Source organism: Balaenoptera musculus, chromosome 6, assembly GCF_009873245.2.
Source record: "Balaenoptera musculus isolate JJ_BM4_2016_0621 chromosome 6, mBalMus1.pri.v3, whole genome shotgun sequence".
In the NCBI taxonomy this organism is placed as follows: domain Eukaryota; kingdom Metazoa; phylum Chordata; class Mammalia; order Artiodactyla; family Balaenopteridae; genus Balaenoptera; species Balaenoptera musculus.
Window position 1 is genome coordinate 65,737,396 of NC_045790.1, and position 14,607 is coordinate 65,752,002.

A 14,607-nucleotide genomic window follows, 5' to 3' on the forward strand; every position below is an offset into this window, starting at 1 on the left:
GCTCATGGCAGTGATTTATTTCCCGTACAGAGACATGGCTGGCAGATCCTTAGGTTTAGTGCACACTATGTCTATTAAAAGCCCAAGATTTAAAATGTGCTTCAAAGGCTTATGAGAAAGTCAGAAGTTTTCTCCTCCATGGTGTATAGAATGCTCTTCATTGCAATTTAAGATAAGACCCTTAAATATCATGGCACCCTAAGTTATGTAGTTATCCTTGTTTACCACATAGGTAACTGGTTTTATGAAATCAGATGAATTAGAAAATGTAAAAACCTTATTTTTAAAAGATGAGAGGAGCACATGTTTAAACATCTGATACCTCCCAATGAAAAATAAAATTTTACCTAAAAGCATTGGAAGAAATCACAGAAATAGTCAATAGTTTTAAGTATGAAAAATGTAAAACTTCTCCATGTCATAATTATAAAACAAATTAAAAGACAGCAGCATGGATGGTACTAATAATGTGCTTGTGAACAGATTAATAACCTTAATACATAAAAATCAATAAACCACTAATATTACTAGCCTTAATAGGTAAAAAATCAATACCTAAGACCCCAATAGATCAGTGGACAAAATAATAGAAAAGCTGAAAGAAGAAATACAAAGAGCCAGAAAAAGATATGCAAACAATGTTAACCTTTGCTAATAATTTTCAAGGATGCAAATTAAAATCAGGAGGTGCTTCCTTTCACCTGTCAAATTAGCAAAGATAGTTAAAATGATAATAGTCATTGCTAAGCGTGTAATGAAACCAGCTCCCACTCATTGTTGATAGTGTGAATGGGTGTATTCTTCTTGGAAAGAAATTTAGCAATATGTGGTAAGAGCTTTCGATTTTTTAGTGACCTAGTAATTCTAGGAAACTAGTCCAAGAAAACATTGAAGGTGGACAAAGATAGACGCACACAATCATTACTGTTGCATTATTTGTAGAAACAAAACCCCTGATCCACCTCAACTGTCCTTCAATGTTGGCATTGTTAACTAAAGTATTAACGCACAATTGTGTTCACCCAGTGGTGTCTCTTGCAACTAGAAAAAATTATTCTTACAATGAGATTTTTATAATCAAATGGGAAAATGCTTATTACATAAGTGTTCAGCGAAAAATGCTGTGTTAAGATAGTATCATAATATTTTTAGTATGAAAGTGCATGGAACAAAAGGTGGAAACAAACATACCAAAATGTGAATAGTGGAGTTGCCCAAGGGCAGTAGAACTGGGTAATGTTTTTGTTCTGATTCATGTTTTTGGTACTTTCCAGATATTTTTACAGGAAGCATATATACCCAGAAGAATAGGGGAAAGAAATTAATTTTTTAAGGCTTTGTAGAAAGAAACTTATACACATATGATCTGGGCTTGGACTTCCATGGCCTCTTTCTTAGAGTATACGGAGTAAAATATGCTGCCAAAATGATTTATATGTAAAGCTTTATTTTGGAAAGACTGGGGAACACAGAATTTTTTTTTAGTATTCTGAGAAATCTCTTCCTTTCTTGGAGACAACAGCATAACAACAAAAATGTAATTAACCAAAACAGGTAACAATGTTATTAGCATATTGTATTTCAGAGTAGAATATCTAAATTCAAATAGGTACATTTTTCTCTTGTAGATGTCGTCTGCTGCTGAGAATGGAGATGCAGCACCTGGGAAACAAAATGAAGAAAAAACCTATAAAAAGGTGAGTGAGTGTGTTATCTTCTTTTTCCAGCTCAAAAAGAGGAACACTTTTATTGCTTAGAATGCTAATATTGCCATAAGCCTTTTCTTCCTCCAAAGCATTTGTATGTAAGTTACCGCCTTAGTTTCCTATTTCTGTAACAAATTACCACAAAGTTAGTGGCTTAAACAACATAAATGTATTCTCTTACAGTTCTGTAGGTCACAAGTCTGGCATGGGTCTCACTAGTTCAAGATCCAGGTGTCTATGGGGCTGCATTCTTTTCTGGAGGCTCCAGAGAAGAGTTCATTTCCTTGTCTGTTCCAGCTTCTTGAGGCTGCCTGCATTGTCTATATCATGATTTCTTTCCAACTTCAAAGCCAGCAAAGGCCAGTTGAGTCTTTATCGGGCCCTATCACTCTGACACTTTAAAGGATGTTTGTGATTACATTGAGCCCTCCTGGATAATCCAGAATAATCCCTTTATTTTAAAGTCATCTGATTAGCAACCTTAATTTCTTCTCCACCCTTACTCCTCATTGTCACATAATGTAGCATATTCACAGATTCCAAGGATTTGAACATAGACATCTTCGGGGGGCCATTTTTCTGCCCATCACAGTTACCATGATATAGAACATTGACAGAAGGTAGTTACTTGAAAACCCTTTTTATTCCTAAGAAGAAGGCCCTGATGTGTGTGCAGTGTTCTTTGTTCACTATGTGAATCTTTTAATTGACTTGCTACTTGCCACCATAATTTTAAACATTTTCTACCTTTAAAGAAGATTTTTAGCATGGAATTTCATCTCAGTAGTTAACTATTGTCCCTTTTACAAATACTTTAAAATTAACTTTCTTTCCCAGCCCTGAAGCCCTGACCATGGGGTATGCTCCTTTTTAATGAGGAGTTTGATGACCAATTGGATTTTACCTGTGACTGAAGCCAATCCAGGTTAAGAACACTCTGATCTTGGGTGCTAGACGTGAGAAGGATATCAAAGGAGTTTATAAGGAACTTACGGTTGAGTGGGAGAGCCAAGACATGAAAACAGTTTCAGAACACAGTTGTCTATAACAAAGGTTCAAAAGAGGAGAAATCAATATGGGTTAGAGTTAATGAGCGGGTTTAGGCTTTCTGTGTCAAGATTCATTGGGCAGCTGCCGGCAACACTCAGCGTCATGAGTGCTGTGGTGTCCACGTGTTTTTAGGGAACACTCAGAGTTCATGGAACACTGTTATGCTCTCTGAGTTTCAATTATTTGCATGTGATTATTTAGGCTGCCTGCTTTTTGTTCTTCCAGTTGACCATTTCTCTAATCCATTATCAGTTCCTGACAAGCCCAGGAAGAGTAGCTAAAATCAGTTGGGAAGGTTAATGTCTTCAGCTAATGGCTGAGATAAGAATTCTGCTTTTAGCTGCTTAGAGCAAACATGATGCCCATGAAGACAGGCGCTAAGGGCCGCCTGGCTTCGTTACAGAGCGTAGTATTTCTGTTCTCAGTTCATTTATTGGGTGTCTTCCACAAGAATTGTAAATGCAGGGGCCTTAAGAGGCCAGGCAGATAACAAGGGAGTAAAACAAGCAGGGGGAAGGTGGTAAACAGGAGAATACACTCCTTTTATAAAGGGGACAGGTGACCTTAAACACTAGCTAATAGAGCTTTGCATGAGTCCTCGCCCAGGGTTGCCAGATAACTGATTTTTCAAGAAACCAAAAATGTAGATTCTGGTGTAAAATCTCCTAATTGTTAAAGATTGGCAACCGATTCAAAAGTGTTCAGAAATACACTCTGGAAGAAAGCCTGTACATAGTGGAAGATAACAAAGACTCTGGCCCCTTCCCCAAATGATTCTCCTTTTAAAAACTTTCATGGTCTAGCAGAATGTTGCGGTTGGTTTTTGGACAGGAGTCCACCATGTCCCCAGGTGCTGGCCTCCTGAATAAAGCAACCTTTCCGTTCTTACCAAAAAAAAAAAAATACACTCTGGAAAAAGCAACAAACTGTATCAATCATATCTGGTCCTCACATGGTGGCCCGTTTGCAATCTCTGCACTGTTTGGGTAGAGAAGTGAGATAGGAGAGGAAGATGCAAAAGATATGCGTGTAAGGCCTGGTCTCTGCTTCCTACATCCATATAATTTATTTAAGAGAAAAAAATAGATAGGAGGCCCATGTGAAAAAAATTAAATAACAACTCAAAGTGGTATGAAGTGCCAAGACAAGTGGCATTTCCCTTAATCCTCTAGCAAGTCCTGACAAGCCCCAAGTTCCTTACAGTCTTCTGGGGGAAAAGTCCTTTTCTTGGACTTGTTTATTACCAGAACATTTTGCTGGGATAAAAAGTTCTTACATGCCTCATTGCTTTTTGTCATGGCAGAAAATGCCACTCATTCGATGACTGTGCATTGACTAACCCAGTCATTTGTCTCAATGACGGGGAATCTGATGGGCACAGGCACAGAATCAGGGATGAACGTGATTTGTTGGAGGGACACTAGAGTCTGACCTAGACAAAGCTACATGTCGTTGTTTGGGGAAAGCAGAGGCAATTTCAGAAGTATGGGCTGGCTCTAAGTGACAGCTAGCTTTGAGTGCTGGTTGGAGGAGTTTGGATTTCATGTTCTGAGCCAGCACTGTCCATTAGAACTCTTGGCAATGATGGAAATGTTCTATAATCTGTACTAATACAGTAGCTACAAGCTGTGTGTGGCTATTGGGCACTTGAAATGTGACCCATGTGTCTGAGGAAGGAATTTTTAATTTTAATTTTCGTTAAATAAGCACTTGTGGCTAACACCTACCATGTTGGACAGTGCAGCTCTAGGCAGTGAGGTACCATGACACTGGTTCGGAGATCAGTGACATGATGAAATGACAGTGTCAACCACAATGAAGGGTGACCTGAAAGTTTCCAATCAGAGTAACTACTAGAAATTTTCTGCCATTGATGGAACTAGAGAAGTTTGAAGAAGAGATGTTTTTTTAACAAGATGATAAGGAAGGAAGGAAGCAGGACATCAGTTCACTTTAAGAATGGTTTAAACTCGAGTTAAAATACCAGTGCCAGAGGTCTGAGTTTTTTCTCTTTGGTATGTGAGGAAATTGCCCACCCCACTCCCCCCACCCTTCCAAAGCAAACATGTCAGTGTAGTTCAATGGCTTATCCCAGGTCCCCTAGCAATTCTTTGTCAGGAAGATGATGAAAAGCTCCAGCCACATGATGTCGTAATTGGTGACTTGTCCGTCGGAATCGATCAGTGTTTCCCAGTCGGCTGGCCGTGGACAGGCGTGGGAAGTTTTTAGTGCTGTCATTTGCTTTCCACCCTCTGTCACCTCTCCATCCCAAAGGTGTCATTCCAGGCTTGTCATCCCCCTTCCTCTACTCCTCCTTGCATCCTGGGCCTACCCACAACAGGCCCCCACTAGGAGATTCTGGTTTTGATGACTACCACAGGCTACTTTAGGTCTGGAGGGCCCACCTTTGGCACCAACACCCTGACTTCAGGTGTGGCCTGAATCTTGTTAAGCAATTTCCGCCAGGATGGGCACACGTGATGAGAGCACTCAGAGTGACCTAGTAGGAAACTGACCACTCTGGATACAAACAGGGTGCTTGACCCAAATTCCCCAGGTGTTTTTCATTCTGTTTTGTTTTTTAAGACCTAGGTTGTCATGTAAATCCACTGTCTCAGCCAGTGTCCCTCTCAGTGGAGGCAGGCAGGGAAGGGACCAGGTGGGAGGACAATGCCTGCCTCTTACCACATGGCAAGGGAAGATGTCCCTTATGACTTTTTAAACATGAGTGAAGTCATGACTCAGCGATACTTTGAACTAAGAGGAAGCATTTGTTTAAATACAAGCTCTTTTATAAAACATCTCTGACAGATACGCAGGCAGCTATCAACATTGACTGCCTCTGGGGAAAAATGGGTGGTGGGAATCTTGAGTCAAGGGAAGCTTTTCTGTATATACATTTGATGGCTATTTAATTTTGAACCACATGAATGTTTTGCCTATTCAAAAATTGAATAAATAACATTTTGAGATGGGAAGAAGGGGTGGGGTGGAGGGGTTAGCATGTGTCCCAAGCCCTGACTGCTCTTGCTTCCCTTCAGACTCTAGAAAGCCACGACTTCCAGAAATAAGACCCTTGCTTTCCGCCTTGTGGAGCTACACTCTGTAGCTTAACAGAGACAGCTTTGTCTTTGCATTACGCGGCCCTTGTCATCAATAGCAACTACATTGGTCTATAGGAAGAGTGATCCTTTGGCATTCCAAGTGTTATTCCTAATTCACCTTAATCCAAAACACCCTAACCCAGTGGTTCTCAACCAGTGCCCAGGGATCATTTGTCAATGTCTGGATACATTTTGGTTGTCAAAACTGGGGACGTGGTGCTGTTGGCATCTAGGAAGTAGAGGCCAGCAATGCTGCATCCTACAATGCCCAGGGCAGAGCCCACAACAAAGAATTATCAGAATGGTAGCAGCGACAAGGTTTTTCAGCCAAACTCAACTACGCTTTTAAGTGGAGGGTAGATGTGAGTCCAGCTCTTTTATTTTATTTTATTTTTTTTATTTATTTATTTTATTCTTGGCTGCGTTGGGTCTTCGTTGCTGAACGCGGGCTTTTCTCTGGTTGCGGCGAGCAGGGGCTACTCTTCGTTGTGGTGCGCGGGCTTCTCATTGTGGTGGCTTCTCTTGCTGCAGAGCACGGGCTCTAGGCACGCGGGCTTCAGTAGTTGTGGCACACAGGCTTAGTTGCTCCGCGGCATGTGGGATCTTCCCGGACCAGGGCTCGAACCTGTGTCTCCTGCATTGGCAGGCAGATTCTTAACCACTGCGCCACCAGGGAAGCCCCAGCTCTTTTAGATACTAGTTGTATCATCGTAGGCATTTTCCCTTAATTGATCTGAATCTTAATTTTTCTCATTGATGAAATGTAATTAATACCTGCTCACAGCTCTGTGAAGATCAAACAATTTAACAGATGTGAACACATCCTGGGAAAAGTGGAATGCCAAGGAGTGAAGTGACTGTTGTATTAGCAAAAGCAGAATCCCTCAGCCTCTGATTTCCAATCAGATTTTAGTTCTGTTAGAACTGAGCACGGCAGCCAGTGTGACTTCCTCCACCAGCACTGGGCTTACGGGGAGAAGTGTTGTCACTTAGCATCCTGAAGCTGGCTCTGGTCTGGCCTGGGCATCAGAGAGTAGACGGAGCTGGAAGAAGACAGTCTTTCCTTTCCAGCAGCAGTGGCTTCGGAAGTAAGAGAGAAAGATGTGCTTCTAATGGTGGGCTGCCTTTGTGCTTTGAAAATTAGGCAGCAAGGAGATGAGCTGCACCATTTAGAGAGGAGGAGTTTTTAAATAAGCTCATCCAGTTTAGAAGCATGTATAATCATTTACCATTGCCATCCACCCCTTTGTACAGATCTTCCCTCCAAATCCCTCAGCTTCCATAGAAGATCACCTGTGCTTGTCTTCTTCCTTGAAAAGTCCTAAAGCAAATGACTTCAAATCTGCCTTGATGACTTTTTTTTTTTAATATATTTATTTTTATTTTTGGCTGTGTTGGGTTTTCATTGTTGCACGAGGGCTTTCTCTAGTTGCAGCCAGTGGGGGCTACTCTTTGTTGCAGTGCGCGGGCTTCTCATTGCGGTGGCTTCTCTTGTTGCGGCACGTGGGCTTAGCTGCTGTGGCTCACGGGCTCTAGAGCACAGGCTCAGTAGTTGTGGCGCACGGGCTTAGTTGCTCCGTGGCATGTGGGATCTTCCTGGACCAGGGCTCGAACGCGTGTCCCCTGCATTGGCAGGCGGATTCTTAACCACTGCATCACCAGGGAAGCCCCTGCCTTGATGACTTTTAAGAAAGAAGTGGCAGGTAATTAAGCAAAAACTATCAGCAGCTTCTAAATAGGAAGAGAAGCCACCCCCCCCCCAGCCCACCTCCGCCCCCAGGGTGGTTCCCTGAGCTGTTCATTTCTCAGTGACCTCTTTTAGCATTCACTTCGGAGGGAGCATCTGTATGTTAAGCCACCCAGGTTTGCCACGCTTCTGCATCCTGGTTAACCATGGAAAGTCCCCCAAACACTGACTCCAGGGAATAATATGCTACACCCTAAACCTGCTGCACAGTTTCCTTTGGGGGCAATAAGAACCACTGCATTGTTGCATTTGGTGTTCATGACGGGCTGGGAAGCTGGGGTTTCCAGTGTTTCTGTAGCGTCTGAGCTGTAGCACCTGCTCTCAGGGCACAAGGGTGCTTTTGTTTTCAAGTTAAAAGGGTTAATATCCGCGGGTGATCTGCACACCTCCCTGCACAGCTTGGCCAGCGGGTTCTGATCTGGTCAGCAGGCTCCTGTCCCAATGCTCAGGGCTTGACCATTTTTATCACTACCACCCCTCTTCCCTCGCCTGGATACTTAACAAGGATTTTTAAAGGTGGCTCTTAAAATGTTGCGTAAGATCACAGATATTTAAAATTCTGGAATTCTTCATTCTGGATTCCAAAAAAGATGACAGGCAATGTATGTTAGATTCTAGGCTTATATGTATTTAATAGACACTAATAGGACATATGCCATGTGTTTATTCAGAACTTTTGATGTTTTATGAAGTTAGAATCATTGGTTGCTGGAAGCATCTTATTTTTCAGACTCCAGTGGGTTTATTCTAGCCAGAAATCTATTAATTCAGCAAATTAAAGTATAATTATTACCAGTTGGAAGCATTTTCAAAACTATGCTAGTAATAAGAACTAACATTTATTAAGTGCTTAGCATGTTCTAGGCACAATTCTAAGCACTTAGAATTATTAACTCATTTACTCTTATAAGTACCCTATGAAGTAGTACTATTAGTCCCATTTTTCAGATGAGAAAACTGAGGTACAGAGAGGTTAAGTTAACCTGCTCCGGGGCACACAACCTGTAAGTGGCAGAATAAAGCTGGGATTTTCACCCTGATTGTCTCTCTCTAGGGTCTGTCAGACCCTAACCAGTACACTCTCCTCTGAACACTGTGGTGCCTATGACGTTAAAATGGAAAATTCTCAATTATCCAGTAGAATAATGGGGGCCAGTGGCACAGATAAACCCAGCCATCTTTGGAAAGGGAAAAATGAATGGAAATCAACAATTTTAGAGCATGATTTCCCTAATTTAGCGGTTCAGAAGCCAACTTGTCTCCTCCAAATTGTCTCACCTCTGAATGTAGAATCTGAACTATAGCCTCAAGAATACTTTTTTCTAGAAAGTGCATAGTAATTTTGAAATGAAAAACAAATCGATCCCTTGGGCACTGAGCAGAACACTGGAAATAAAATGCCGAATAAAGTCATAACTTCAAAAATTATTCTTGACCACAGAACTCAAAATTGTCAGGAAGGGATGAGATCTACTTGAAGGGGGGTGACATATTCTGAAGTGTCAAATTAGGAGAACATGTTTTAAAAGCTAACTATTCAGTAGACTGTCACAGGGGGGGTAATAACTCACTAATAATCTACTCAGTAGCTAAAAAGACCTGATAAAGGAAGCATTGGGTCAAAGGGTGACCCAAGTTAGAAGTTATTTTCCCCTATGGGAATCAAGTTCCCCCAGATGGCACACCTGTCTTTTCCGGTGAGTTCAGCTCACTGCGTCTGAGACTTTTGTTATGAAAGGAAGATGAGATGGCTCGCCCTCTGCATGGAAGCCATCACCCCTGAGACACATAGCACTAGGGAGAGAAGAAAAAGGGGTTGGTGTGGCCTCTGAGGACTGTAATATTAAGGTCCTTTGTCCTCCTGAATTTATTTTGCTCAATTCCTGAGACATATATACATGTAAACACCCAGAGATATAAATTGGGTCCAATTATAAGGAATATAAGGAATTATAAGGAATTGGGTTCAATCATAAGGTCTAACTGTACTTGTTTCCCAGTGGAGAGAAGATGGAACTACTGTTACTTTTATGCAAGTGCTTTCTCTTCATCCAAGATGTGCTGCCATCTGCTTTGCATTATGGGTCAGGGTGCATTTGGTTACTGAGCACAGAGCTGAAATATAGGCTGTCTAGGTGACATTCTCGTTCTCCTGAGCTAATTTTTCATATTGTGGCTTTGTCAATTTTAAGGGTGTGGTCAGTGCCCGGGCTGTAAGACATACGTCTGATTGTACGTCCATGCGTTCACTCATTTATTTAGTTGGTGAATCTTTGTTTAGCTTTGCACTGAGCTAGACCTTGGAGGTAGGACAGAGGCCAAGACAGACATAATCCTGGCCCTGCTTTCATTGTTGTGGTAGAGACAGACCTGAAAAAGTAAGCATAATAAAATTATTACTACCTTTAAAAGTGTTACGGAGAAAATAAACACAGGCAGGACTGCTACCTTTTAGACGAGGTATTCAAGGCAGCCTAAGGAGGTGACACAGGTCTGGAATCACAAGCTTGAGAAGGAGCCAGCTGACAGAAGAGTGGAATTGAGAGCGTTCTTGATAGAACAGCATCCGCTGAGCCTTGGAGGCAGGAAGGAGCGGGTGGATTCAAGGACCTGAAGGAGAGCCCAGGGTGATGGAGCGTCCCAAGCATGGAAGAGAGAGGCAGCCTGAGCTGAGAGCAGTGGCTTTCAACTGGGGCTGGTTTTGTCCCCCAGGGTCATTAGACAATGTTGTCACAACTGTGGGCAGGGGGTGCTCCTGGTGTCCAGCAGCTAGAGCCCAGGGATGCCGCTACACGTCCTACAATGCACAGGACAATCCCACAAAACAACTGTCTGGCCCCAAACGTCAGTAGTGCTAATTGGAGAAGCCCTGGGTTAGAGAAATAGGCGGTGGCCTAAACTGAGGTTGTAGGCTAGGAAGAGGAAGAAGGAAAGGAAACAAGTTCAAGGTATATTTCAGAGTTAGGATGGACCAGGCTGGCTCATGGTTGCATGTGGGGGTGTGGTGACAGGAATGACTGATGAGCCCAGCATTCTAACTTGAGCACTTGGGTGGATTTTGTGGCCATTTATCAAGATGGAAAGGAATCGTGTGGGGAAAGGTTTGTGAGGGAAAATCAAGGTCTCCAATTTGGACACGTCAGTTTGGGGGTGTCAGTGAGCCATTGAAGGGGAGAATCAAGTAGGCAGTTGGAAGTGTGGATTTGGGACACCGGGGAGAAGTCCAGGGTTCTGCTTCAGTTTGTCAAGCTGTTCATTCACAGGAATTGGTGAGACAGATGGAAAAGAGAGGCCCCCAGACTAAGGAACACCCACATTTTGATATTACCTCCTAATACCCTCTCCTCCAGAGTGCCAGATCCCTGAAATAAACAAAGCTGGCCAAGTCATTCCCTTACGATCTTCCATAAAGTTTGTAACATAAAGTTACACAAGTTTGGAAAGAAACAGGATCCATGATTTTTTTTCAGGTTTGCTATTTCAGAGGGAGGGAGAGGGCATAATAACTTAGCAGTTTTAAAAGCAGCTACATCCCTCACAAAATCGTGGAGGAGTGCAGACTTTAAAGCTGCACTCAGGACCCAAAAAGAGGCAGTGATGGGAGTGCCGGCCCTTGGGTCTTCCTGCCTCTTTCCTCACCAGCCACGGATGAGAGGGGGTGTGGCCGGGCAGTCAGCCTGGCTCTGCCGTTTATGAACTCAGCCTCATGCAAGACAGTGAATGTCTGGGCCCAGGAGTACCACAGTGTGGTTTGAGCATTAGATCTGAGGATGTATGAGAAGGCACTTGGAAGATGGTAGTTGGCTGTACCAACTCTCTCTACTCTTGTTGCTGGATCCCCACTCACCCACAGTGGAACTTAAGCCACTTGAGAGCAAGGACCCGGCAGACCCGGTAGAACTCAGCTCTTCGTGAAGCAACAGATATTAGTGCCCCCTCCTCCGTACTGGGACCCTGCTCAGATTTGGGATTCCAGGTAGCTTGGGACTCTGTCCTCTCTTGATGGCAGTTCCTACTATTGACAGGTTGTTTTCGAAAAGCAGTGGGATTCAGTGGCAGAAGGAAATCTAACTTTTGTCCATTAAAGAAACCTGAAAAAAAAAAAAAAAAACTGTATCCAGAAAGGGGAAATGTTTTCTTTGCTTTCCAGCATATTAAATAAAAATTTGAGGTCTTCTGTTGTAGCTTTGCCATCACCCAGGGTCTGAAATAGTCTGAGGTAACTGTATAGTGTTTCAAGAGCCCTTTCTCCTCATCTATCTCTGCCTTTTTTTTTTTTTTTTTAAACATCTTTATTGAAGTATAATTGCCTTACAATGGTGTGTTAGCTTCTGCTTTATAACAAAGTTAATCAGTTATACATATACAATATGTTCCCATATCTCTTCCCTCTTGCATCTCCCTCCCTCCCACCCTCCCCATCCCACCCCTCTAGGTGGTCACAAAGCACCGAGCTGATCTCCCTGTGCTATGCGGCTGCTTCCCACTAGCTAGCTATTTTACATTTGGTAGTGTATATATGTCCATGACACTCTCTCACCCTGTCACATCTCACCCTACCCCCTCCCCATATCCTCAAGTCCATTCTCTAGTAGGTCTGTGTCTTTATTCCCGTCTTGCCACTAGGTTCTTCATGGCTTTTTTTTTTCCCTTAGATTCCGTATATATGTGTTAGCATACTGTATTTGTTTTTCTCTTTCTGACTTACTTCACTCTGTATGACAGACTCTAACTCCATCCACCTCATTACAAATACCTCCATTTCATTTCTTTTTATGGCTGAGTAATATTCCATTGTATATATGTGCCACATCTTCTTTATCCATTCATCTGTCGATGGACATTTAGGTTGCTTCCATGTCCTGGCTACTGTAAATAGAGCTGCAATGAACATTTTGGTACATGACTCTTTTTGAACTATGGTTTTCTCAGGGTATATGCCCAGTAGTGGGATTGCTGGATCGTATGGTAGTTCTATTTGTAGTTTTTTAAGGAACCTCCATACTGTTCTCCATAGTGGCTGTATCAATTTACATTCCCACCAACAGTGCAAGAGAGTTCCCTTTCCTCCACACCCCCTCCAGCATTTATTGTTTCTAGATTTTTTGATGATGGCCATTCTGACCGGTGTGAGATGATATCTCATTGTAGTTTTGATTTGCATTTCTCTAATGATTAATGATGTTGAGCATTCTTTCATGTGTCTGTAGGCCATCTGTATATCTTCTTTGGAGAAATGTCTATTTAGGTCTTCTGCCCATTTTGGGATTGGGTTGTTCGTTTTTTTGTTATTGAGCTGCATGAGCTGCTTGTAAATCTTGGAGATTAATCCTTTGTCAGTTGCTTCATTTGCAAATATTTTCTCCCATTCTGATGGTTGTCTTTTGGTCTTGTTTATGGTTTCCTTTGCTGTGCAAAAGCTTTTAAGTTTCATTAGGTCCCATTTGTTTATTTGTGTTCTTATTTCCATTTCTCTGGGAGCTGGGTCAAAAAGAATCTTGCTGTGATGTATGTCATAGAGTGTTCTGCCTATGTTTTCCTCTAAGAGTTTGATAGTGTCTGGCCTTACACTTAGGTCTTTAATCCATTTTGAGTTTATTTTTGTGCATGGTGTCAGGGAGTGTTCTAATTTCATACTTTTACATGTATCTGTCCAATTTTCCCAGCACCACTTATTGAAGAGGCTGTCTTTTCTCCACTGTATATGCTTGCCTCCTTTATCAAAGATAAGGTGACCATATGTGCGTGGGTTTATCTCTGGGCTTTCTATCCTGTTCCATTGATCAATATTTCTGTTTTTGTGCCAGTACCAAACTGTCTTGATTACTGTAGCTTTGTAATATAGTCTGAAGTCAGGGAGCCTGATTCCCCCAGCTCCATTTTTCGTTCTCAAAATTGCTTTGGCTATTCGGGGTCTTTTGTGTTTCCATACAAATTGTGAAATTTTTTGTTCTAGTTCTGTGAAAAATGCCAGTGGTAGTTTGATAGGGATTGCATTGAATCTGTAGATTGCTTTGGGTAGTAGAGTCATTTTCACAATGTTGATTCTTCCAATCCAGGAACATGGTATATCTTTCCATCTATTTGTATCATCTTTAATTTCTTTCATCAGTGTCTTATAATTTTCTGCATACAGGTCTTTTGTCTCCTTAGGTAGGTATATTCCTAGATATTTTATTCTTTTTGTTGCAATGGTAAACGGGAGTGTTTTCTTAATTTCACTTTCAGATTTTTCATCATTAGTGTATACAAATGCAAGAGATTTCTGTGCATTGATTTTGTATCCTGCTACTTTACCAAATTCATTGATTAGCTCTAGGAGTTTTCTGGTAGCATCTTTAGGATTCTCTATGTATAGTATCATGTCATCTGCAAACAGTGACAGCTTTACTTCTTCTTTTCCGATTTGGATTCCTTTTATTTCTTTGTCTTCTCTGATTGCTGTGGCTAACACTTCCAAAACTATGTTGAATAATAGTGGTGAGAGTGGGCAACCTTGTCTTGTTCCTGATCTTAGTGGAAATGATTTCAGTTTTTCACCATTGAGGACAATGTTGGCTGTGGGTTTGTCATATATGGCCTTTATTATGTTGAGGAAAGTTCCCTCTATGCCTACTTTCTGCAGGGCTTTTATCATAAATGGGTGTTGAATTTTGTCGAAAGCTTTCTCTGCATCTATTGAGATGATCATATGGTTTTTCTCCTTCAATTTGTTAATATGGTGTATCACATTGATTGATTTACGTATATTGAAGAATCCTTGCATTCCTGGGATAAACCCCACTTGATCATGGTGTATGATCCTTTTAATGTGCCGTTGGATTCTGTTTGCGAGTATTTTGTTGAGGATTTTTGCATCTATGTTCATCAGTGATATTGGCCTGTAGTTTTCTTTCTTTGTGACATCTTTGTCTGGTTTTGGTATCAGGGTGATGGTGGCCTCGTAGAATGAGTTGGGGAGTGTTCCTCCCTCTGCAATATTTTGGAAGAGTTTGAGAAG

At 41.9% G+C, this 14,607-nt stretch overlaps 1 protein-coding gene across 2 annotated transcripts in view; it reads left to right on the forward strand.

The window, feature by feature from the left end:
- The window catches only part of PIP5K1B (phosphatidylinositol-4-phosphate 5-kinase type 1 beta), a 341,484-nt gene that overhangs the window by 117,961 nt on the left and 208,916 nt on the right, over nt 1-14,607 (forward strand). For both annotated transcript variants that reach the window (XM_036856085.1, XM_036856083.1), the window contains exon 3: nt 1,629-1,697. In XM_036856085.1, coding sequence (XP_036711980.1) covers nt 1,629-1,697 — 69 coding nt within the window. The remainder of the gene's footprint in view (nt 1-1,628; nt 1,698-14,607) is intronic.